We start from the raw sequence: 27,902 nt of genomic DNA on the forward strand, positions 1-27,902 counted from the left end.
ATTCCCGCCTGGGTACCAACTACCAATGGACATTTGGTCTATATGCGCATCGAACACTTTCTCTTACGGTGAAGAAAACAGTCAGGAAACCATCATGTCTCCAATCGAAAAATCGATGAAGTGCGTCAGACAGAACGACTAATACAATCTGACGCCTGGGTACAGGGTTGCTATTAAGACTGGATTATTATTACGTGACAGAAAGTTTAATACGTTCACAACACACGCTGTCTAAGGGGATTCATTTACAATAAATACAAAAAACACAGCACGTTGAAACACTTAAGCTCCCCTATAGCAATTGATTCTAATTTCGGAATAGTCATCAATCTTACTTAGTTCAAATGTTACTAGTCAACTTCCTTTGTTTTACAAATGAAGTGAAATATATTGAATATCACGTAAATGCCATCAAAAACATAACTTGTTAAAGTCTCATAACGCAGTTCTTCTCACCTTTGTTTTAAGTTATTTCGTAATTATCTAACCTAAGAACATCTTATACTGACTATATCAAGATTAAAAGTATTGTTTGTTTTAAATATATTAATTGGGATGAGAGCGAACGGCGGATCACAGTATGATGTGTTTACCGCCGCCCATGGACACCAGGACGTTGCCGGCCTTTAAGGTAATGGTACGCACTTCTTTTGATGGGTCGTAAGTCGTAACAGTTCGGAAATACGTGGAATGGCAGCTGAATCCTAAGTGGTGGAGACAAAAAGTGTCTTTAAGAAGCACTATGTCGTGAAACGCCTCACGTCAAGGAGCGTGTGGAATTTTGCATTCATTCTTGATATCCGATGATGAAATTTTTGAGTTCTTCGGAACGCTTATTAATGTTTGTCAACATTTTGTTTATAACAATTGTTTTGGAATCTGAAGAATGTCTAATTTACGCTTTATATTAAAATGTTAATACGTTCTTTGCGATTAAAGACCCGTTTGTTATCTACTTCGAAAGACGTCCTTCTTTCATTCAAACTGTCGAGAAAACCTTAACATAACTCATACAAAAAGCAAAATAGTCTACACTAATTCAACAACCACTACAAACTGTCTCCTTCTATTCAAGCTGTTTACGCTGTGATGGAAAGAGACAGAAAAACGATGCAATGGAACCAGTTCAGTCTTTACGTCTCCATACTAGCAATTATGCTAGTCCTGCACACCAACCGGATATTACCAACATTAAAATTTTGGTTTACCTTGAGTCCAGCGTGGAGTTGAGCCGTTGGGAGCGTCTCAAAGGAGCGTTTCTGACCGCGCTCACTGGCTCCTCCCAGCTGCCGCCCGCTGATCGATGTTCATCTGAAAATACTTGACTATCAGCTGTATTCTACATCACTTGGGTCATATGTTCCAGAAGAGTTAAAAAGGGGCCTGGCACCAATTAAATCTTATAAACATCGCGTTTTTAAATAAAAATCGATATGTTTCATTTATATGATGGAAGATACATATAGTGTATATTATATACGAAACAATACATATTATTTGACCATTTGTATTTCAGTTTCATTCTTTTTTAGTTCTTTTTCTTTCTATTCCATGCCCCATAAATTAATTTTAAATAATGTATTATTATCCTTAGGGGTCGTTTAGATTACCTAATTATTTTGTTTACTCGACAAGATACGTTGAACCCCGAACAATAATTCATCTTCATCAGACATAATGCGAGTTTTTTCTGCTGTCTAAATAACAATAATTTCTAATAAATAAAATTCTAACGTATCTAAGCCCAGACAGAACAAAATGTAAGCAAGTAGTAATCCCACCTACAAGTTCGTATAAGGGAGCGTTCAAGTATTACGTTACGCAATTTTTGGAGATTAATGACACCCCCCCCCCCCAAGTAACACGCCGTAACGTTTTTTCTGTATCCAATAGTAAAACGTTTACCTAAAAGTAATCATTACGTGGTGTTCAGTACTGGAAAGTCGAAAATAACATTAACAACAACGCGTAATTTAGTGCCCGCCCCGCATCGTAACGTTTTTCAAGAGGATCTCCCCCTCCCAAAATTCGTTACGTAATACTTGAACGCTCCCTAACGCGAATCCGTCCCGGTATTTCCCCCTTATAACGCGGAGATTTCTCAAGTTACATTTCTGTAGTGTGAAATTAATATTGATTCGTCAAGTCCATAATTATTTTTTCGTAACTTTGCACCTTAAATTCGTGTTCCCAGAATGAGATTACGCGATAATGCGTTCCGGTTCAAAGTATGAAAGTACCGACTGCAGCGCCATCTGCCGGGCTGATTTGTGAATCTTAACCATCCAGGGCGCCACCCAAACGCATATGGAATCATTTATTCAAATCAGTTCATCTGTTAAGGAGGAGTTCAGACGTAAAGTACAATTATATTTAAAAAAATAATTGAATAGGAGACACACACAATGTCAAAGCCAGAGACAATCACAAAAACACTTACCCTAACCTTTGGAAGCATTAAACAAAAACATATTATATTACTATTTCGTTATTATACAGTTTAGATTTATTTAAATATATATATATATTAAAGATGGAAGCAATTAAAATGACCTTGCTTATGATAAAAACTAAATCAGTTACGAAAAATTTAGTTTACATTCGGATTAAAAGGAATAGATATCAATCTCTGTTCTCAACGGTTTTTTTATTTACTTGTCTTGAGATCGCGTCAACTATGGTTAGGAATAGCCAGACTTACGATTGACGAACGCTCGTCGTAAAAAATCTCGATTGGAAATAATTTTAGATTATAGATCGAGTATAGAGCAGTGTTGGCCTAGCGGCTTCAGCGTGCGACTCTCATCCCTGAGGTCGTAGGTTCGATTCCCGGCTGTGCACCATTGGACTTTCTATTTGCGAATTTAACATTCGTTCGAATGGTGAAAGAAAACATCGTGAGGAAACCCGGCTTGCCTTAGACCCAAAAAGTCGACGGCGTGTGTCCGGCACAGGAGGCTAATCACCTACTTGCCTATAAGACAAATGATCATGAAACAGATACAGAAATCTGAGGCACAGACCTAAAAAGGTTTACTTTTTTATAGAAATCGGCCGTTAAAGAATACCGTTGGAGTTTAAAACATATTTAGTTTTAAATGATGTTACGTTATATAAATAATAACCTCAATCCAGTAAAGTAGTTCATATTGTTAATATAATCATAGTTTAAAGCTGTATGCACAAAATCCTTTGTAACATTGACACCAGCATGTGGGTGGCATATCACGTTTTCGCTTTACGTTTTCTATACGTATATATAATATACAACATATATATAATATGTGACACAAATTTGACAATTATAATTTTTAACCACTTTACTTACATCCGCTATGTTAATGTATTACTTAGCATATAATTAACGTCACATTTGAAGGCCCCGTCTACGTATACTATGCCCGCGTGTATATTTTGCTATATACAATATACATAATACATACATAGTATATAAGGATTTATATTTTATACAAAACTTTGACGATTGCTGAAAAGCCAACTTGTATATATATATATATATATGTATTAATAAATTCGCGTTTATATTAAAGTAATAGTGCATATATGTACCTAGCACTCGCATAAAGCATGGACATAATTGTGAGAGATATAAGAGGAACATACAAAACAAATACATACATTTCCACTTCTTGATCAGTCTATGTCTAAATTTTATTCTATCCCATTTCCTGGTTTTCATTTCTACAATCTGTTATGCAACTTTGCCCCTAAGTTCATAACCTACACTCCACGAAACAATACACACATGTTAACTCTAAACATCGGCATGTATCACTAAACGAATATCTTAACGCACACATGTAGGTGACACACAATCACATGTATGAGCATCAAATGCGATAACATTTGGTAACTTGTAGTTAAATTCATTTTACGGTAATTAAATAAATAGTTTAAATAGTTTTATATATGTACATATAATTTAAGGCTATATGTGAAAAAACCCATAAAGTATAATTATATATATATATAGAATGACAAATTTGTATTTCTGTATGTTTAAATAAAATCAACCTGCATTTAATTAAAAAAATAATTCATCATTAATAAAATGATACGTTATATATATAGATTATATATTACTTTATTCATTACGTAATCCTGCAGCTAACACAAATTATATAAAACAAAAAACAATTATACAAAACATATAGCCAAGGATGGAATAATATATATAAAGGCACATTAAAGGAAAAAATGAATAAAAAATATTAAATACGTAATACATGTGTTGTGTGATGGTGTGAAAGTGAGAGTATTTACGTAAATGCGTGTATGTGTGCTCAATGATGTAAATAAGCTAATTTCCAATAATTATGAAAAATCCAGCCGTGGGAAGCCTGGATAGCTCCAACTTGTCATACAATTGGATTTTGGATGACTTTATTGTTCTCTCTACGTTTTTATTTATTATTAAAACCCTTTTTTGCAATCAAAATTATCATAATGGTATTACAAATATTTAATTTATGCAAATAATATTTAGTAATGGTTAATTAGTAATATTGACAATGAAATTTGGTAGCGCCACTATCTATATGATAATTTTATTTACATTAACTGACAAGCATATATTTATTTACAGATAGTATATATTTGTACACGCAAACTTCTAATTTTTATCACGTTCTTTCTAAATCAATAAAAGAACTACGAAATTAATATAAATTACAAAGGAATCTTTTAAAGCACCGTCACATCACAATCACATGGAAATACTTAGTTTTAATTATTCCTCATCTATCTCACGGAACGAGACAAAAGACTTTAAGGGTGCAATAACACTGATTTAGTTTTTATTAATATTAATCTGTTTTATTGACTTATTAATATGCGATCGAGTCGTTAAACTCGTAAAGTACCCTAGGAGTATTTAAAATAAATTTTTGATAGGCCGCTTAATAAACACAGCTGAAATATTAAGGGTATGGATTCAGAAAAGAAATTAGGAGCCTAAGTCTGGTCTCCCGTACGTAATTTCTTTTTGGCATACTGAAAGCCTAGTTCGCGCTAATGAAAAGAGAGTCTCATCCTTAATTTAAGTAATTTAATCAGCTTCTATTAAGATGTGCTATAGATTTAATACAAAATAAATTACTACTATTAAGCAAACAAAATATTACGTGTGAATAGCAAAAACGCTCGACAATTTTAAATGGAGATAAATTTCAAATTACAAGAGTTAAAAATAACAAGCGTTTTAATGCAACTTAAGTAAATAAGAGTTTGATCATAATTCGTGATTTATTATTTCTAATTTATTGTGTTATAACAATTAAATACAATAATACAATTATTCACAAATTTTAATTTCAAAAACTAACTGTTGAGAATGCGTGTGTGCTGTGGTTGTAATTGGCTCTGGCTCAGCATTATGCTGTGGAGCAGACTGTTCCACAGCATTCTCCCAGAGACCACATCAGCTAGTTTCCGCCTCAGGCGCAAAAAAATAAAAAGAATCGAGTATTTATCAAGAGACATGATTTTTTTTTTAATTATCCAGAGTAGCAAATACAAAAACATAACGGTTGTAATATGAAAGTGAAGCACACAAAGATAGCGTAAAATCAATAACATTTCGAAACATTGAAGGCATAATGGTACATTGAGGGCACACGTTAATACAAGCACTGATAGCCTGATTAGATGAACACCCGCTGTGGGTCAGGTAAAAGTGAAACTTGGTACGAATTCTCTCGTTCCTAATGTACTAATCTGTACAGTACAGTACATATTAAAAAATAAAATAAATCAGTGGTGCTACAACCTCTTTAGGTCTTGGCCTCAGATTTCTGAATCTGTTTCATAATCATTTAGAAATCTAATAGGCAAGTAGATAATCAAAATAAATGTGCACAAAGAAAGAATGTCCATTGGTGCACAGCCGGGGATCGAACCTACGACCTCAGGTATGAGAGTCGCACGCTGACGCTAGGCCAACACTGGTCCGCATAGAAATAGTTTTGTTTAAAAACTGTTCGTGGAATCTTCGATGTTATCAAAACAATGATTCTTAGAGAATCAATATTATCTATAACAATCACTGAGTCGTGGCATAGTGGCTGGAGCGTGCACCTTCAAACTCTGAGGCTCTAAAGGTGTGCACTGATGGATTTTTCCATACGCATTTCACACTACAGCGAAGCAAGAAATCGGCATTTCTTAGCGTTGTTCGGACTAATACCTGCAGCTAAGTTTCATTATCGGGCGTCAAGGCAGAATACAAAATATCATCCGTATCACCTCGAAGTCCGTCGTTCCATAAGCCAGCGTTTCTTAAGGCAGTTTTTGCCGCGCCCCACTACTATGTGGAACCAGCTGCCCACTGGAGTATTTCCGAACCAATAAGACTTAGGGTCATTCAAGAAAAGAGCGTACCAACTCTTGAAAGGCCGGCAATACACTTGGGAGCCTTCTGGGAATGTGAGTGTCCATGGGCGGCGATATCACTTTACATCAGGTGAGCCTCCTGCCCGTTTGCCTACTTTTGCATAAGAAAACCCAATATCGACGGCGTTCAGGTACAGCCCGTACAGTAGGCTGATCACCTACATGGATATTAACCCAGCAATGCCCAGCGTGTCCATATGGACACGCAGTAAGTAGAAAATTTAAGCGATGACTGTAGTCAGACTAACTGTTTTCTTATTTTGGTAATGCCATGTAACTACTATCAAAGTATCAAATGACATTTATTTTTAGCCCGAGTGAGTATTGAGTGTAAAATAAGGTTCTAGTTTTAGTTTGATTTTGATCTTTGGAAAAAACATGGATGGCAGTGGAAAGTAAGTAATTTTTCTTATAAATTATTTTAAACGCTAACTGCTTTTTGCATAGGATTGTGGTCAATAGTGTTATCTGACGTTTGAAATGATAACCTAAGTGAAAACATTGTTTCAATCGACTTTTAGAACAAATTTGTTCGCGTGTCCATATGGACACGCTAAGCACTTGAATGAGCTGACATTACTTTGCTTCCGCTTTCTTGTTATCAGGTATATGGATTATGGAATATTCAAAAACCAAAGAACATTGAGTGATATTTTGAATGCCTCTTCACAAGTCTGAAGTTGATCAATTATCTTCGATAAAGCTATGGCTATGGCGCGACAAGTTCCGTACGTGAAAATCGTTTGAGAAAATGCCCGAAGCTCACCACAAACAAGCAAATAAAAAAGAGAAATGAGAGTATTATGAGTCAGCGATAAGCAAAGAAGATGGCGTATAGTGTTTATTGCTTCTAGTAATCTGGGGGTACCCATGAGTACTGTGAAGCGTTATTCACAGAAAGATAAACGAATGTACCTACAGGTCCCACGTCCTCATCTTTTTGGTAAATATAATCGGTTCATGGGAGGCGTCGATCGTTTTGACGAGAATATAAATATGTATCGAATACACATTAGAAGCAAAAAATGGTATTGGGCCCTATTCAGCTGGAGGCTGGGTACTTGCATTCACAACGCTTGGCAACTACAATGGAAAGCAGGTGCTAAAGTGGCACAGCTTGATTTCAGAAGGGAGATTGTGTTACATTATTAGAGCAAATATAACTCTATGCCCAAAGGGCTAGGGAGATCTAGTACTTCTAGTTCAGCGATAGCGAACACTTCGCGCTTTAACAAAATGAAACATTTTGTTACTAAAACAGAAAAAAGAGGAGATGTGTGAGTCCGTACTGCAAGACTAAATCTTCTGCAGTTCGAAAAGCTTGCTGCAAATGTACTGTTTGCCTTTGCGTCGACTAATTTAGGGATTACCACAAAAACAACTAAGTCCTTTCTTGTTTTTTTGTTTTTCTATTTGTTATTTAAATTAGTGAAGATATAATTTAATTTGTACACCTTAACGCTTAGCGTGTCCATATGGACACGTTTAATTTTTCGCAAAATAAACAACTTTTTTTTAAAACAACTTGTTTTTCTCTTTATTAATGTTATTTTAAGTGAGGTTATTGCATCAAATACAAAAATAATAATTTAAAAAGAAACTGGGCATTGCTGGGTTAAGAAAATTAAAAGATCACGGAACAGATACATAAATCTTATGCCAAGACCGAAAGGGTACAGCCACAGATATTTTTATAACTGGACTCGATTTGTAATGTATATTACATATATATATATGAATTATATTAAGTCGATTTTTAAACTCTACTTTCTCTAGTAGGAAGACCTTTGAAGGGTTTTTGGAAGATTATTATAAACCTTAATTGCCATACAAAAGGTGTTTTTCCTATACAATTCCAGATACATTTTTTAGCATGGCCAATTTCTCCCATGTCTACTTCGACTGTTCTCAATTCCCGTTGAGTTAAAAATAATTATGTTTTTGTGAACGAATAAGGATATTTCTAAAATATACATACAGAGAAGAGATAAAATTTTAAGCCTCTTAAACAAAGGTACGCAACTATCAAAATAGTTTGTTCCACAAATTGCTCTAATACATTTTTTGGAGCCTTAATCACCCTATTTACTTCGACTGAATTTCCCACAAATTTTATAGAGATAGTAATATACAGATGGCGCAACGAATCAACCCAGGCAATCTTTCTGTGTTAGCGGTTCGAGATCAGAGGCGCCGTCAAACACGCCCCGTCACTCATACACTCATTGTTCGAGATCTTTATGATTCATAACATTGCAGTTTCTGATAAGAATACAGCAAATAGGGCGGGCAACCATGAACCAACATGATTTATGTCGTTGACATGATTCCGTTAGCGATAAATGTAATAGGGTAAACATTTCAAAGAAACGAAAATGATGTCCCGTAAGACAGTACAGAGCGACCAACCTTGGACCTACTGGAAAGAGATGTGTAGGACGACACAACGATACGACAGATATCTAGAACTAGCGGGGATAAACTGGATGAATGGTGCTCAAAATAAAGAGGAGGATTTTACCCTAAAACCTTATTTTTTAGAATTTATACTAATAAATGTAAACTAAACAATTTTTATATGAATTAATTAATGAATCATTAATAATAATAAGAGTTCTATTGTCAGAAAATAAGGTTAAGGTATAGTAAATTTATCAGGAAACTGTTAAAGACAAATTCCATGACAGCAGACGGTAAAATCAAGTAAAATCGAATAGTTAAGGAATAAAACTATATTTATCAGGAAACAGACTTTAATATGAACAAAAAGACAAATAAACTGTAGAGTCTTGAATATATTCTACAACAAAAAAGAAAAATTATATATAGACATCAAAGAAAGTCACGTAGACAATACAATATATAGAAAATCACACATAAGACGAAAAAACTAACAAATTATAAACATGAAAACACAATGCTTAAGAAAAGAATAACAATAGAGTTTTGTATGAAAACCTAAGCCTATTTGGAACGAAACAGAAACGTGTATCGAATACAATTTGAACAAATTGAGGAAAGTAATTGCTTTCCAGCTGTCGACTAACCTTACCGTATAATTCAAGAAACTATTTATTTATTCATTTAAAAATAACATGTATATTTAAAAGATACAAAAAAATATGACGTCACACAAACACATACACATCAATTACATTAGAACATAATAATTTCGAACTAAAAATCTAAAACTAAATAGAAACTTAAGCACATTAAGAGCGTGATAAACAAAATTACGGTAAGTTGGAAGATTGTAGTAAAACACATCAATATTTTCATTAATGTTAGTAATCAAGTTGTAAGAGCGAGATAGCCTATTCACTGGACCATTAAAAGTAGCAGATAAGCGAGTCGGCATGTTAGTCACCAATATGTCTTTAACAAGAAAATTATTAACAAAATGGTCAAAAATTGTATCCAGAATACGTCGTATATCGTCAGGCAAGTCTTCTTTATTCTTTTATCATAAAAATGATAAAAAAGCAACTAAATTTAGAAAGCATAAGCGCTCAGAAGAAGCGTTAGCAGGAAGCGAACGGAGAAAGAAAGCCATAGACAGAGTTATTTGGATAGAGGAGGCCATTACCCGTGAAGGGGTTCCGATCAATGGTACTGAAGGAAGCTAGGATATAAGGATAACAAGAAAATGTATATATAACAAATCTAAACTGTATATTCTTCTTTTGTTACGATTGAAAATTAAAGGAGCTTTTATTATTATTATGTTAGGTCCTTACGTATATGAAATTGGAGTTTTGTATGGGAGGAACAAAAAGTAGATTTTTTTAAATAGAATGTATTTAACTAATCACGGTATGTACCATTGCTATCTATGCACTTTTGATAGTGATGCAAAAAAGCGGGAAAATGAAATGAATCATGGTTTTCGAAAAACAAATGCAAAAGTAAAAAATTGAATTTCGAATTCATATCCAAAGAGGATTTGAGGTCAAAGGGGCCAGTACGACAAAACGTCAATTTCATATGTAAGGATCTAATATTATTCGGTGCTAAGTGACTTTAGTTATCCTTCCTCACATATATTGTTGTACATATGTACAAAATTACAAAATTACCCAAACAACTTTACAATTATTGCTCATTTACTGCGTTCGACGTGTACATGACGTCTGTGTAAAAACACATCACAAAGTCCAACCACAATGAATAGACGAAATTTACCGGAAGATTTTGTACGCCAACGTCTTGTATTTACTTGGATACGTTCATTCATTTTCATTATCACACACCTAATTCTTGTGAATAGTAGCGTAAGTAATGTTTTATCAGTCTTGCTTGCTTTATCCATATAACAATCGAGAACCAAAATTTCGCGTGTTACCATGGTTACCAACAAAACATCGTAACAATGACAACAACTTTTTTCTAGATGACATAATAAACGAGTTGAGCATGCCTTATAGACACAAACGGTAGCCCAAGTTTGGCTCTGTACATCGAGAGCAAACAACGTCTATGGCGAGAGAACGTTGAGCTATTTGCTGCTGCGGCTAATAAATGGGCTACCCAGTCAGTTATTCCATGGCCTAACGTTAACTTACATAAAAAGTAAACTGAAAAACTATTTTTATATGAATTTGTCGCGTTGCTAAACAAGACTGCTATGTTTACATTTATACAAACCACAACTGTTTTCTAATGTACTTAACATATACAAGTATTTCCGAACCAATTCGACATAGGATACTTCAAGAAAAGAGCGTACCAATTCTTAGAAAGCTGGCAACGTACTCGTGAGCCCTCTGGCATTGAGCATGTCCATGATGGCGGTATCATTTAACATCAGATGAGCCGTTTGCCACCAATTAAAAAAAATATTTAATATTTAATATAATTTTTAATAATTTAAAATATATTTATATTTAAATAAATCAGTGGCGCTACAACCTTTTTAGGTCTGGGCTCAGACTTCTATATTTGTTTCATAATCATAATCTAATGGGCAAGTAGCCTCCTGTTCCTGACGCACGTCGTTGACTTTTTGGGCAGGCCGGTTTCCTCGCGATGATTTCCTTCGCCGTTCGAGCAAATGTTAAATGCGCACATATAAAGAAAGTCCATTGGTGCACAGCCGGGGATCGAACCTACCACCTCAGGCATGAGAAATACTGCTAAAATATTTACTATTCAAATACTTTTAGCTTACTATTGCACGCGCTTTAATTCGGACATATCGTTAGCATTCCTTAATAAATGAACTATCCAACACATTCAAACAATTACTTGGAGATTCGCCCATTCTTCAGCGACATTAGTATAGATTTTATTCCTCGACATAAAACGGGTCACGGTAAACTCGAAGGTAAAGACGTAATAAATTAAACGCGTCCAAAACCGCAACAGGATTACGTTCCATACTTGGAAATTAATCTTATCTCTGACTTGCACCGCCTTTCATTAGTAGGGCAAGTTATTTAGGACACGTATTTATCAATTTGCCAAGTTAATAATTCAAATTCTGCATTCTCAAATGGTTTAAGTTATTTATCCACCGCATTAAGTTTTACAATAATTTACCAAAAGAATTAAAAGATCTTCCGACTAGTCTTTAAAAGTCGACTTGGTGTATTAATAATAATAATAAATAATAATATAGCCTTTAAATTCCGAAACTCTGTCACTTTATATATCTAAACTTTAATATATTTTCACTCCAGTATATCTCGGAGTTCGGTTTGCCTCTTGGCAAAGGCCTCCTCTAACCCTTTCCACTGTTCTCTATCTTTTGCGACTCTTCTCCAGTTGTAGCCTGCTGTTAGTTTCAGTTCGTCCTCCCATCTCTTGCGTGGTCGACCTCTTCTTCGTTTTCCGTCTCTAGGGTACCATTCCGTCACTATTTTGCTCCATTTTTCATGAGAGCTCCGTAGCATATGACCCGTCCATCTCCATTTCATTTGGTCAATCTTAGTGAGAATGTCTGTCACACCTGTTCTAGCTCTTATGTCTGCGTTTATTTGTTTATCTAATTTTCTTATGCTCAGCATGCTTCTTTCCATGGCTCTTTGGCAGTGTGATAGCATATCCCTGTGCTGGTTAGATAGTGCCCAAGTTTCGCAGCCATAGGTAAGGCAGGGTAGGATACATGTGTTAAAGACTTTTCTCTTTATTTTCTTGCTGAAATCTGTTGTTTTCATGATCTCCCTCAGTGACCAATATCTTTTCCATCCATTTGCTATTCTTCTTTTGATCTCTTTGGTGGTTATATCAGTTATAGAGATAATTTGCCCCAGATAAATGTACTCTTCAACATATTCTAGAGGTTGATTATTAAGTTTTATTTCGTATGGGATTGAATTTGATAGTAGCTTTGTTTTGCTTGTGTTCATTTCCAGGCCTACTTTCTCACTTTCTTTGTTTAAGTCTTGTATCATTTCTTCAAGTTTATGAGGGTTCTCTTCGAACAATACAATGTCGTCTGCAAATCGAAGATGATGTAGTTTTCTCCCATCTATATTTAGTCCAAATTCATTCCATTCTAGTTTTCGGAATATGTTTTCGAGCACAGCAGAAAATAGCTTTGGAGATAATGGGTCCCCTTGTCTGACACCTCTTTCGATTTTAAATGTCTTTCCGAGTGTTTCCATTTGTATTCTTGCATTGCAGTTAGCATATATTTGTTTTATGATGTTTATATAGGCCCCGGATACTCCTTGGTTTTCTAAGCTTTCCCATATCACTTCATGTTTGATGCTGTCAAAAGCTTTGGTGTAATCTATAAAAGCCATATACACTGTTTTGTTATATTCACTGTATTTTTCTATGATTTGTTTGACTGTGTGTATATGATCTATCGTTGCGAAGTTTTTCCTAAATCCAGCCTGTTCCATTGGTTGGCTCTCGTCTAATGTGGCGCTTAATCGATCTAGTAATATCTTGGAGAAAACCTTATAAAGGGTTTTTCAACAAGAACTTTGTTTTCTAAAACAAAATAAAACAAAGAATTTAGAGGAAAATGAATAAAATTTTTATTGTATTACAAAGAGAAAAGTTTGGCAATTATGAATGAAAAATGATATCTGGCAAATGTCCACCACGACCACGCTGACAGATGTTGATTCTTTCATCAAAATTTTTAATCACTTTTTGGCAAAATGGAGGGTCTATTTCGTTAATGACATCACGGATTTTGAGTTTTAAGGCTGCAATCGATTCGATTGGCTCCGTATAGACTCTGTCTTTAACATAGCCCCACAAAAAATAATCCAGTGGTGTTAAATCACACGATCTGGCTGGCCACTTAACAGCTGAATTTCGCGAAATTATGCGCTCGGGAAATTTGGTTTGCAATAAATTGATCGTTTCATTGGCTGTGTGACATGTGGCACCGTCCTGTTGAAACCACATTTCAGTGATATCCATGTCATTAATAATAGGCCAAAATTTAGTGGTTAACATCTCGCGATACCGTGATCCATTGACTGTTACCGCATTTCCAGCCTCATCTTCGAAAAAAAACGGCCCAATCACGCCTCCAGACCACATAGTGCACCACACAGTAACACGTTGAGTATGCAAAGCCTTCTCAATAATTGCTTTAGGATTTTCAGAAGCCCAAATGCGACAATTTTGCTTGTTGACGTACCCTGACAAATGAAAATGGGCTTCGTCTGAAAAAATGATTTTTTCAGAAAAACCAGCAGGTTGTTCCTGAATGAACTGAGCGAATCTGCGGCGATTTGAATGGTCGATCAGCTTTAATTCCTGCACCAGTTGAATCTTGTAAGGCTTCAAAGCCAAATCCTTTCGCAAAATTCGCCATGTTGTGCTTTTGGATAACCCCAATTGTTGAGAACGTCGTGAAATTGACAAATTTTGATCTTCTTCAACACTGTGGCTCACGGCGGCGATGTTTTCTGTTGAACGACCCGGTCGAACACGTGTTGGTGTTGGCACATTTTGTACCGAGCCTGTCGACTCAAATTTCGCGACCAAATTCTTAACAGCGGTCTCAGAAGGACGATTATGCTGGCCGAAAATATCACGAATTTTACGAAATGTAACTTTAACAGAACCACCATTTTTATAGTGGATTTGAATTATTTTAATGCGATTTTCGAGCAAAATTGAATTCATTGTAATAATTGCCAAAGCACCTGCTACGAATACCGCCAAAAACTAAATGTCAAAACTATCACGTTCTCGGTGTTGCCACAATTGAAAAACAAACTTCTTGTTGAAATACCCTTTATATGTTTGACATCAGGCTTATTGGTCTATAGTTGGATAAGTCTTCCTTTGAGCCTTTTTTGTATATAAGAATTATGTGCGAGGTTTGCCATTGTTCAGGAATCTGTTCTGATGTTAGGATGTCGTTAAAGATTTTTGTCATAATGGGCACCAGTTCTTTTAGGGTTCCTTTCAGTAATTCGTTCGTGATCTTGTCTGGACCTGGTGCCTTATCTGACTTTTGGCTTAATATAGCTTTCCTGACTTCACTTTGTAATATATCTGGTTCTAAGTTTGGAGGGTGTATGGTCGTTTTGTAGTTGTTGCATTGTTCGTTTCCTGCGATAGCTGGGTTGGAGTATAGATTTCTGTAAAAATCTGATGCTGTCTTTACTATACTTTTGCGGTTCGTGATGTTAATTTGATTTCTTTTGAGATTAGGTACCCAAGGAGTCGCTTCACGAAGTTCTTTAAGAGCTTTTTTGGTTCCGCCTGATTCAATTATGTGTTTTTCGAGTGTTTGTATTCTCCTTGTTTTCCTGTCCTTGCGTATGCCCTTCCTTATTCCCTTGCTTATTTCGGCTATTTCTCTCAGATTCCGTTTGCCGTTTTTGTTCGCAATTAGACTTTTTCTTTTATTTATAAGCTGCATGGTAGAATCACTCAAAATATATTTTTGTTTCTTCTCTTTTCTAGTATTAGCATAGCGAAGTTGATTTTGAAATCTGGTGTATTTGTTTCTTATGTCAAGTCCTTCTGTTTCTTCGATTTCTCTGGTCTGAGTTGCTAGTGGGTATGATGTTGTTTCGTTAGTTTCCGCGATATCGGTTCTGCTATGCAAGTTAATGTGCTTTCTACGGATCTTAGGAGGCGTCATTTTGAGCGATGCTCTAACCATGCGATGGTTAGTATTGAAATTTAACCTAGAAATGACTGTGGTGTCTGTAAATAGCTTTGGGTGGCTACTTATAATATAATCTATTTCATTTCTGTACTTTCCATCAGGGGAGACCCATGTCCACTTGTTGTTTTTATTCTTCTTAAAGATGCTGTTCATAATTGTAAGATTATGTTCTAGAAGGAGATCTATTAATCTTTGGCCATTGATGCTTCTTCTTCCGTAGCCGAATTCTCCCAATATGTATTCGTCATCGTTTTGTCTAGCGCCTACTTGCGCATTGAAATCCCCCATCAGGATGATAATATTGTTAAGAGTAGTCATATATGATTTGAGATAGTGAATTATAAAAGGATGTATGTTCTAGTTCATCAGCTTGTTCAGTTGGTGCGTAGACTTGGATGATTGACCATATTTTTTTGAAGCTGAAGAAGAAGGGTATTTTTAAATGCAGTATGGCTATTCTTTCCGTCATACCGATGAAATCTTCTATGGAGTTTTTTAAGTGGGTTTTAACTAAAAAACCAACTCCTCTTTGGCCTCCGATTTCGCCTTTATGGAACATTATATAATCTTCATGTTCTTCGATTGAATTTCCTGGTCTGCGCACTTCACTTAGTCCCAATACGTCCCATTTAAGGTCTTTCAGCGCAACTTCAAGCTGAGATAGTGATTCGGGAGTTCTTAAAGTCCTAGTATTAAGCGTTGCTATATATATATTATGTTTTTTTGTTAGAGGGTGGTGGTCTGATCTTCCCGCGGCGACCAACCGTGGTGGGAAGGCTTCTTGATTAGGTTGTTTTAGAATGTGTTTCTTCCATATTTGTTTTGCTTTTCCGGTTTTACTTGTTGTTGTTTTTGTTTTGATAGGTTGCTCGCGTATGTTTGTTAGTTTTTTGAAATGTCGGAGGTCGAAAACGATCTATCTCTTCCTATATATTGTGGTATGTTTGGTTGTAATTTTTCTTTTTGTCCTACATTGTTTGTTTTAGTCGATGTGTTTTCAAACTTGTTAGATGTGTTCTGTTTTTTCTGTGTAGACAAGTTGGGAGATACAGTTTTATCTCTCTTCCTTTTTTCGCGCTGGTTATCCTGCAGCTTTTTAGTCACCAATTGGTCTCTTCTCAAAAAAGATTTGTTTCCCTTTTTCCATTCTTCCTCTGTTTTTGGCTGTAGTTGTTTTCTAGTTTCTAGTACCTTCTTGGTGGGGTTCTCTTTTTCAAATATGCCTTTTAATACTATAAGTTTATCGTATCTTATGAAGGCAGTATAGCCTTTCTCTTTTTCTTTCTGTAACTGGACTTGGAGTTCCTTCCGCCTGTTAAGGACTTCAATCGGATAGTCCTCTTTTATGTAATACTGCGTATTTTCTAGACAGGATTTTTTTTTCAGAATATGTATCTTGTAACTCATGCTGTTAAACGTTATAACAACTGGTCTTATGTTGTCACCTTTCTTTCCCAACCTTCTGACAAGTTCAATGTTATTTTTGTCACATTGAAGTTCAAAGAACATGTTTATTATATTTACTATAATATTCTCTAATTCAAAATAATTATTCTCACTCTCTTCTACTCCGAACATGACTAGGTTCTTTCGTCGTGAATGCCTTTCTAAGTTATTTAATTTGACTTTTTGTTCTTCAATAGTTTTCTCTAATTGTTCGTTTTTCAATTCAAGGTTTGCAAATTTCTCGTGAATGTTGTTAATTATTATGTTTTTTAAATCCTCTTTCATGTCCAGCATATCTTGTTTTTGTTGTTTGATGTCTTGCTGTAAGTTCAGTAACATTTGATGAATTTCTTCCATAGTGTATCAGTGCCCTCTATCCGAAGAAATATGAAGTTTTCAACGAAGTTAAAATTATTATCGATAAATTTATATTTTCCTAATTCTAGATATTTTACTAGATGGGGGCGTTTTGACGTATTTGTCTTACAATATTTGTTTTACAGGAGCAAATAAAATCCATAAATAGTGTAAGTCAGATTATTCGAACTTGGACCGCTTATCACGTAGTCGATACCCTTATATAAGTGGCTATCTGAGACTATGATGAACTGAACCAATGTTTGGTATAGTAGATAATTTTGTAACCAGTTCGTATGGATGACTAATGTCTGTTTAATATTTGTATTTCGTTTTGCACTAAGATTTTTTAGAAGACACTTTAGTCACTTTTAGCACTAGACGTCACAACCTCACAAAAATTCAACAGTGTCATGAATCCGTTTGATTGTTGAAAGCGTGGCACGTCAGTTGAAGCCTCGTTAAAACACTTTAAAATCCTGATGTGTTTCGTTCTCTTGAGCACTGATTATACATTTATCTATTACTTAGTAGTTTTATTAAACGTTTTAACAATTATTAAAGTCGCATTGATCACAAGCAGTATTTTTTAAAAGAAAGACAGCACGGAGCCTATGTAGGTAGTTGCGCCGCGAGCAACCGTCCGACTACTCACGACTTGGTGTATTACTTTTGGAAAAATTTACTATTCAGTAAATGGTTATTTGCGTGAGACACTGTAGTTGATATAAATTTCATAACGTATGATATGATATGTAGGTACGATACAAATAATATAAGAATTGACCAATTCATTGACTTTTTTTCTTTTCTACGTATATATAGATAATAATAATGATGAAAAAATTGCAATAATATATGTAAAGTAAAGTAAAAAATCATTTAATCATATAGGTAACATAATATACACTTATGACTCGTCAATAAAGAAATACATATTAATGCTTCTAATTTTACATTTACTGCCAGTTCTCAAGTCAGTGTAGAACGGAAGAGAAGAACTGGCAATAAACTCACCGCCACTCTTTTTAATCGCCATGTTTTTTATTTTACACAACGTTTGTAAGGAAATGCATCTATTACACCATGTTCCATATGACATCTTATGTAATAATAATAAAATAAATTAAAAACAAAGATTTGTCCTCTATCAGCAGGAGGCATGGTGAAATAGGAGAAATAGGAAATACATAGTCGAAATATAAAAGAAGAGTTTTGTTCGAGTTTGTGAATGGCAGGAAAACGGCGTCAGAAAACCGGGACGCCTTAGACCCAAAAAATCGATGGTGTGTGTCAGGCACATAAGGTTGATGACCCGAAACAGATACACAAATCTGAGGGTCAGACCTAAATGTTTGTCGCATCGTTGATATCTCCAATAAATGGTTTTATATCTTTTACAAGCCTTTAAGCATTCTAACTAGGTCTACAAGCGACCAGGCATTAAGCGCAATTGCCTTCTTTGATCGCCAACATATCTTTGTCCTGTGTGTATTGTCCGGCAATAACTAGAACATCACTAGTACTTACGATAAGTCAGATCTTCAACCACGATATTCAATGTGTAATTGTGTTGTGAATTATAGGTATACAATGTATATTAAAAGAAACTATTTTCGTTATTATATACTAGATGGCGCTAGCAGCCACCGCGGTTGGCAAAACAGTTGGTTTGTAGTTGACAGAAGTCGAAGTCTCCGTGAATTCGATAGTTTAATTACGAGGTTATTGTAAAAAGCTTTTTAAGGATTTAATAAAAACCTGTGTGTACTTATGTACACGCGTTAGAAGTTATACTTCTTTGGCGTAACGAGATAAAAATCTTTTCAACAATTTTATTCTACGTTTGTAGAAAAAACTAAAGCTTACTATAGCTTACTTCAGGGTGTCGGTTTTATGTGACGGTGTGCGCGCGCATCGAAAAATTTATCATTTTTCTCTAACGCACTATAAGAAGTATAACTTCAAAAACTTAGTTTTTAGAGCAACGCAATTATTTATTTGAACTTTCAATTCCAAATAAATTAAGCTATATATCTAATATATAAAATTCTCGTGTCACAATGTTCGATCCCATACTCCTTCGAAACGGCTCGACCGATTCTTATTAATTTTTTATGCATATTCGGTAAGTCTAAGAATCGGCTATTAACTATCTTTCAAACTCCTAAGTGATGTGTCCACTGTCCACCCCAAAAAAAAATATTTTTACTTTTTGGATAATTTTTTTTATTCCTTTTTATTATGTAGCATTAAAAATACATACAACCCTTAATTGTCAACCCTCTACGATCAACCCCTATTTTTTTTAATATTGTAGATAGTTATTTTTATTCAACTAAAAAAATGTTTCCTAGAAATAATATATGTACATGGCAAAACAACGTTTGCCGGGTCAGCTAGTATATAAATAAGACAATGGATGTGACCATTATATTGAATTGAATCAACTTCAGCTGCTATCGACTAACTAGGCAAAGGGCAATGGGTTGATGGAAATTGTTCAATTAGCTTTATATAATCCGTCACTTATAATAAAGTTATAATTGGTTGCTCAATGCGTTCATAAAACAATAGGTATTATCCACATTTTCACTATTACAGTCAAAACTGTTTACGACGACATAGGTTATCCCCGGCTGAATTCTATGTATTAGGTTCTTAATAACGACATCGGCTGTTACGACTATCGGTTATTACGACCAAAAATGAGTAGTCCCTTCGATGTCGTTATAACACAAATTATAATTTTAATTTTTAAAACTAGCTTCATGCTACGTTCGCCCATTCTCACTCTCTCTCAATCGGTCTCAATCGCTCTCTCCCTTTTCTTCGACAAAAACGCTGCACATCTTCGTGACGCTAATAATTATTATTGCGTTTCTTTCATCCGTAAAAATTTTACCCTCATAAGTTTCACTTCAAAAACCTTTAGTAAAATAACAAATTCGTTACAATTTTTTACATAAACAAAATCTAATATTTGTGCATATTGGCGAGTGAAACATTGTCATAGTAAAATTTTCTGTTGAATCCAGCTAATTCGAATTTCCTAACACTTTTGAGAGGAACAATTAATTTTACTCTACTTCATATATAAATTAGCACAATTAACTATATCCGTGGCTCAATTGGTCACGCACATTTAATAAATTTAAGGTCCTGGGTTCGTTACCCAAAAAACAACTATATGGAAAGGACCAACGGGAAGGAGAAGAGGGCGCCCCAAAAAAAGGTGGATAGAAGAAATAGAAGCGGTAGCAGGAAGCGAATGAAAAGAAAAAAGCCATAGAGTCAGTTGGATAAAGCTGGACGAGACCCGTGAAGGGGTTCCGATCGACGGTACTGAAGGTAGCTTAGATATAGGATATCAAGATACAAATAATGCATAACATGTAAAAAACAATTTTTTTTTTGTCTTTATTGGAAATTAAATGAGATTTCATTATTATTAAGGTTCTGCACAGGTTCTAACAGCCTTCAGATAAATTATTACCAGTTGGTGATAATGGAGCAATAGCTAAATGCATTTCTTATTATTTATAACACTTTCCTTTGAAACTAATTATTGTAATGTGTCAATTTGTTATATGTATAAAAGATAGTTATTTATTGTTATTATACGAAACTTTATTTTTTAACACAGTAAAACAAGGTTTAGTTTATCAAGCCTATAATTTGTGCAGTATTACACTGTGAAGTGTTACACTTAATGACTATGTTACCAAAGATAAGATACAATACAAATAGTTTTTGTATATATCAGTGTTATCCAACGTGCCCCACAGGGGGCAATTTGATTGATAAGGCTATTCGATTTATTAAAATTATTCGGAATTATTATTATAGTTTTTCCACTATGTTTTGAAAATATTACTTACTGTGTTCCGTTAACAATTACCTAGTAATTTCTTCTTAAAACATATCATTTAAGCGTCGAAATTAATTATTCAATTTTAAAACAATAAAAATTACCTATGTTACATAGAGCAAGGATTTTAGAAAGGCATGACCCAAATGTGAACTGTTCACCAAACGGACATTTTTCTACAAACATATTAATTTGAAATTACCAAACCGCATAATTACCATACAAATGTATTACATACATTTCCATTCATGTGGTTATTCATAAGTCTTATCGATAAATTCAATGATTCATATAAGCGAGGTGGGACCGACCTATTCGTTTGAGAGGTTCCTCCGTGAGCGGGCATAGCTGAACTCTGTTTACCACAATCACAAACGTGAACTGCATAATACACTTTCACACACTATCACTGGAATGCATAACGTGCAATCCGCTGTAAAGAGCGTTTTCAACTAAACTTATTAACATAATTCCGTCAATTAATGTGCCTACAACTGACGGAAGAGACAATTAAAAGTCTACCGCACAACAGTCATCCGTGAATAATCCTTAGAGAACTAATGATAATTATAAACTTCAAACTTACAATGTGTAGCAATAAAGCGCTTTACTAATAAGCTTTGAAAGCTTCTTGTAGCGTGCTTATAATTACGATGTTCTACGTTAGTCCATGTTTTATAAGTCCGTTTGTGTATTCTTTGACATAAACTGCCTCGTTTCAGAAGAATGCGTTTTGGCACCGGCACCAGAAGTCACCGATATCCAGATTTAGCATTCTGATAAACGAGCTAGGTCTGGATAACCATAAATCTGCTTACGTAATACTACGGCCCTAAGTGTTTGTCACATTAAATCTTGTAGTTTATTTTTTAAGTAACAATGTATTAGTGTGCCTTGGCAAGCTAAAGAAAAATTACTCCAATTATTTTATATGCAGGAGATATTCACAATTTAAACTCTCGCGATTAAATTGCGCCTGTACCGTAGTGCGAACTAAGCGTTAATTGTAAACACGACTCCCGCTGATGCGCGGCCCAACGGGAGAGCATACGAGGACAAATATAAACAACTATTCCTGGAAATGGCTATCGTAATACGATCATGAAATTCATTTAGTCTGGATACTTTTGCTCAAACGTTTGACAAAGTATTAACAACGCACAGAACTCACATTGTTTATACTAATATTTGACGTGACAAATAGCCTGGCAGTTTTAATTAGGGCCATTTGTACTCGTTTGACTGTCCTATTAAATAGTTTAAAATGGTTAACATCTACTAACATACTCATTATTATAAAAAACTGCACCAATATTCAAAAAATATCACTTAAATTACTTTAATTACTAAATAAACTATTTATTATTTAACAAATGTTATCCTTATCATTTTAGTACCTAAAGTGCAATATTTATGCGATGATATATTTTCGGCCGTACCTATGTATATATAGAACGAGACCTATGTATATATGGCCCTACCTATGTATTCATACGAGATATGAAGCATTCCATATATATAGTCATTGACCAGTCCCAATCCAAACACCTACAATTTTAGAATGTACATATACAAAATATATACATAGATTCTCCAGATTAGCAATTGGCAATGTGTTCGTAAACAGTTTCAGAATTATAGATTGAATCCAGAGACTCTAAAATCTTAATAAAACGGTTTAATATTTCAATTTCCTACTACAATTTGCAAATTTAATGGCTATTAGCCTTAGATAACAAAGAAAGTGCAACTAATTTAATAATTAACAGTTGAAGAGAAATTTTAAATCATTGTATAATTAATCCACTTCGCATTGCATATTTCTGAATTATTTTCGTAGTTTGTTAGCTTTTGTATAAGTGTATGTGTGTAGTCTTAAAAGATTTAAAAAAAATTTCAATAAAAAAAAATTGCATTATATAAGCTTCATATTATAAAGCTTTGTAATGACAATGTTATGTTGTCATAAAATATAGGTAAGAATACAACACACAATCACAATATGTAAACCAACCATAATATGACAAAGATTCTGCCCTTGGGTGCCAGAATTCTAGCAAAGGTCCTTCCAAGTTCCAACCTTATCAATGGACTCAGTTGTTATAAGAGAGGTTTACAATTAGACGAATTATTTACGTTAAGAAGACCTACAAAGACTAAGGGTCTGTTTCACAATGTATGGATAAAGTACCAAATAGCTATGCTTCACATAAATTATTTGAAAGATAAATGTGCTATTTGACACTTCATCGGACTCATAACTTATGATGGACTTTATGTGACGAATAGCGCTATCTGACAGTCGTGAAACGCAACAATAGTGTTTATCCTACCAATAAGTAATAAATAGCTAATTTGGAACTTATGTAGAACTTATCTGTACATTGTGAAAAAGACCCTAAATGTATACAACTACTGACAAATATGTCACTTACATTTTATAAGTACGACCGAGTCATGTGGCTCGCACTGCACCTGGGTGGCGTTCATGGCCAGCAGCCCTCCGCTGCCGGCCCCGCCACCCACGCCTCCTGCTTCCCTGTAAAAGAACGGCACATTGTCAAAAACTATACATATACTTTATCTTAAAGTCAGCATAAGCCTTAGAATTTTAAAATTGTAATACAATTAACAATTTTAGTACTTAAGAAATCAATAATAAATATTGTAGAAGATATTGCACATACATGGATACTGTTTTAATCTCTACTACTTGATACTGGCAGTATTTGCTCTCTACAAAACCGATGTTATTCCCAATAGTTATAAATGTCTCATCAAACACAAAACCCTACAGGTTACAGGACTTCAGTTTAAAAGTACATAACAAAAACAGCAATGGAAACTGTAAATAACATTATATAAATTGCAACACAATGATAAAAATATCAATCTTATTACAGTCTTTTAACTAAAGTACTATTTTTTCTCTTTCTATAATTGAGTTGTGCTGTGTAGAATTGTGTAGCAAAAAAACAGATTAGTAATTATAATAAAAACAGTGCAATAAGACTGGTTTATTTTTTTAAGAGAAAGAGGGAATTATGTACAAATATCTACGCAGCTTAGATTGCTATTTCCTCTATTTTATAACAAAATAACACCAATTAAATTTTATAACTTGGATAATATAAAAGCATGTTTGGTTTTTGAAATGTAAGCTAATGATATTTTTATTGATAATACTTTATTATTAAATGTATTAGAGATAAAATCATGATTCCCTTTTTTATGTCAATAACCATAATTCATTCAATTTATTTCTCAATGATATAAAAAATATATAAATAACTTTTAATTTTAGAATGTAAACTACACAATGGCTATATAAAAAGATCTTTAGCATAATAAGTAAATACACACAAGCAGAAGAAATAGATGGTCTGCTAACTCATGAAAATCAATTATATAAAAAAACAAATATGTGAACATGTTTCCAATTATTATTTGAATTTAATTATAATTAAATTTTTTATAGACTTTGGTGATTTTATTGGTAATTAGAAATTCATAGAAATGTTGTGCTACTAATATCGATTTTTTTTTTGTGAAGGTGTAAGTGAAAACGCAATTAATAATAAGTCAAATAAAATAATAAGTCAAAACATTCATTCGAATATTTTAATGCCAAAATCACTTTTGAAACTTAAAAGTACAAAAAATTCTAACATCATAAAACCTTGACCTATTGTGGTAATAGTTCATGTACTCCATTTTATATAATATCATTGAAGTATAAATCTACTATACAAATCACTATTCTACTATAACAATATACTGAATAGACTATAAGTATGCCTAATGATTGAAATGTTTAATTCATAGATAGAGACAATTATATACATTTGTGATCATAATACATAAAGCCTGATTGTGTTTGACTTGTAAATATAAACAATATTCATACGTTTATAGGATGATTAAACAAAGCTGTCATAAAGTATTAGTTTTAAATGTTATTCTCAACATAACATTGGATGACCTATTCCTTAACAAAAACAAAATTTAGAAAACCCAAGTTGTAATTTACAATAGATCTTTTGTTTGTCTCATCGTAACTAGTAGGTAGACAAACAATAGTTAGATAATTTATGATATATTAGATAAAATAGTATCATATATTTAGATTTCATCTGATTTTAATTATCACAGAAATGATTTTAAGATCTATACATTGAATTAAAAATTACTGTATTCAAATTTTAATGACTATTAACTTTTTGCTTTGCACTTAATTATAGCATCATTAATTTAAAGATAACTAAATAAAATCACTTTAGGTTACATTGACCTCCAAACTAAGCACAAAATGATTATTGTATATTTTTTAGGTTTTATAAGGTTTAAGACTTTATGTTTCATGTAAATGAGTTAAGCATATCCTTTATCACAAATGGACTGGGGAATTGTTACAAAGGCTGATCATAATAGATTGCTATCAAATTGTCCCAGATATCCTGCCTATAATTTTCTATCTAAGATCGTTTCAAACTGCATTCAACATCAACATCGGTTTCACATGCAAACCACAGGTTACGTTCAACAATATTGGGTCAAAGTACGATGAACTTAGGCGCGCTTTACTCACCGTAAAATGCTTATTGCCGGCACTTGCTTCCCTGAGGAATGCGTGCAGGCTTGGCTCGCATTCGCTAGGAAAGCATTACCCACAGAAATATGCACGTTATGAAAGTTTCCACAACGGAAACCGGCCACGACAACAATCACTGATCACTGGTGTCCACGGTACCTGACAGGAACTCAAAATAGCACCACTCTTGGTTTTATTCACTTAGACAAAATACACTGGGAATCCGAGTAATGCACACTGGTACGGTTGAAAACGTCCACAACGGTAATATGTTTTGATTCAAAATGTTTAAACAATGTCATCGGGAAATGTTCACACGCGTATGTAAAAACGGTTATATTTGTTTGTTTTACACAAAAGAATATGAAAGAAACGTCAATTCTACTACGACATCCGAAAAACACAAGCAAGAACGCGCAGCTGGCAAGCTATCGCCTCTCGCTTCAATACGGGTATGATGCGGGGAGCAGGCGGGTAGAGGGGCCGCGCTTGCAGCGCCCCCCAGTCGCTGTCTCGACTCTCGACATGCAGTAATTTGTTTTGCGTTTCTTGCTTTGATTCAAAATGCAGTGTGCATTACTTTTCGATTAAGTACATTTACTTTTATACAAAATTAATAAATACCTTTGTTCGGTAGGTATGTAACAAAAATGGAAATGTGCTGAGATTTGGGCACCTACTTTATACTTATAAAAAACATACCGAGCTCCTGGCTATTGTATCTTCGATTTTTTTTTAAATCTTTATCGCACTAGGATTAAGCAAAATAAACAATGTCGCTATTATGCGGATATATGATAAGGACGGTCCGAATTAGGACCTGTCTATCTGTTACTATATTTTACTGCTAAGTATTTCTCTGAACTTTGGTAAATTAATTTTAGAAATTGGTAGTTATAATTAGTGTAATTACTACCGATACCTTTAAATTAGCAGAGTTTAATTAATAACTAGAGGGCAAGTCAAGTCTCGACATTATGAGATTGGGACTACATAATTAATTAGGTTCCTAACTACATGTTAAACCTATACCTGCTAATTACGACATTAAACCTAGTAATTAACCTCACTTCACTTGCTATAATCTTTAAACACTGAAAGTCTTACGTACCTACCTAATACGAAATTTAACATCTTTGCATGTTTTTATTCTATTTTAAATTATGTTTCGAACTCATGAACATTTACATTTATTTTTTTACTGTTTCTCTTATTTGTGGAACATGGAAGAAATAGCTTGGCTTTTTTTAAAAGTCTATTGTTTATATTATCACTAGCCGTTTCGCGCCCGCTTTGCTGGACGAATTAAAATAAATTTTATGTTTCATTATTTTATTTTTTTTCATATTCTTATTATTCTTCTTTTAAACTTCCCGCTAAGAAAATTGAAATATTTCGAAAATCGAGTTTTTAACAGATGTTGACGTTTAGAGGTTCTAGGAAGCCTCCCCGAATGTTTCCGCGGTGAAGTCCGTATGGATAAATTTTCATAAAAGTAAAACAGCAATAAAAAAATGAAGGACCGTTAGAATTCGAAAATAAATAGCCATAAACCATCTAGGAAAAAATTCGCATCGAATGGTGGTAGTTTCATGTCGATACGATCAGTGGTTTAGGCGTGATTGAGCCTCAAACGAAGACCATTTTCATTATATATATATAGATTATTTATTCAAATAAATGAATAGGGGTAAAATTCTAACATTTTGACTGTAATAATTTTACAATTAATATGAAAACGGTAAACTGTAATTTTTTTGTTCTAAAAGTCTTATGTAACTATTAGATAGGTACTGTTTGCGTCATAGGTACACACTATTTATTAAAGTCTCGTCTTTGTCCATCAACAGTAACTTCATCTACAAACACATCTTGTTAAATGTTAATCCTTAAGTTATGATTTTCTGCAAAGGAAAGTGCACGCGTGATCATAAATCTGTAAGTAAATTCCATGCAAAAAACAAGAGTTTTCGCACGACACACTTTCGTTCAATTTTCGAGAAAGTCATCCATCATCGATCTATCAAGGAAGGTTTCTCCGCAAAGGGAGGCCTCAACCCCTGTAATTACATACACTTTGTCGGAAGATGAGTAAATGCTTGAAATTCTGGTGAAAGTGAAGAATGCGACAGGTT

General features: G+C 34.1%; 1 protein-coding gene across 3 annotated transcripts in view; it reads right to left on the reverse strand.

Annotated features, from left to right (window-relative positions):
* LOC125053584 (rho guanine nucleotide exchange factor 10-like protein) overlaps window positions 1-26,230 on the reverse strand; it is a 66,260-nt gene extending 40,030 nt beyond the window's left edge. Inside the window, exons 1-3 of one of the 3 annotated variants that reach the window (XM_047654994.1) lie at window positions 25,765-26,230; window positions 23,612-23,715; window positions 1,209-1,311 (exon numbers count right to left, since the gene is read on the reverse strand). In XM_047654994.1, coding sequence (XP_047510950.1) covers window positions 1,209-1,311; window positions 23,612-23,666 — 158 coding nt within the window. In that variant the 5' untranslated portion in view covers window positions 23,667-23,715; window positions 25,765-26,230. Of the gene's footprint in view, window positions 1-1,208; window positions 1,312-3,639; window positions 3,783-21,487; window positions 21,603-23,611; window positions 23,716-25,764 lie in introns of those variants that run through there. The other 2 variants (XM_047654992.1, XM_047654993.1) reach the window with 2 other exon arrangements.
* Window positions 26,231-27,902: the final 1,672 nt, after the last annotated feature.

The sequence above is a fragment of the Pieris napi genome, chromosome 11 (assembly GCF_905475465.1).
Source record: "Pieris napi chromosome 11, ilPieNapi1.2, whole genome shotgun sequence".
NCBI classification, from domain to species: domain Eukaryota; kingdom Metazoa; phylum Arthropoda; class Insecta; order Lepidoptera; family Pieridae; genus Pieris; species Pieris napi.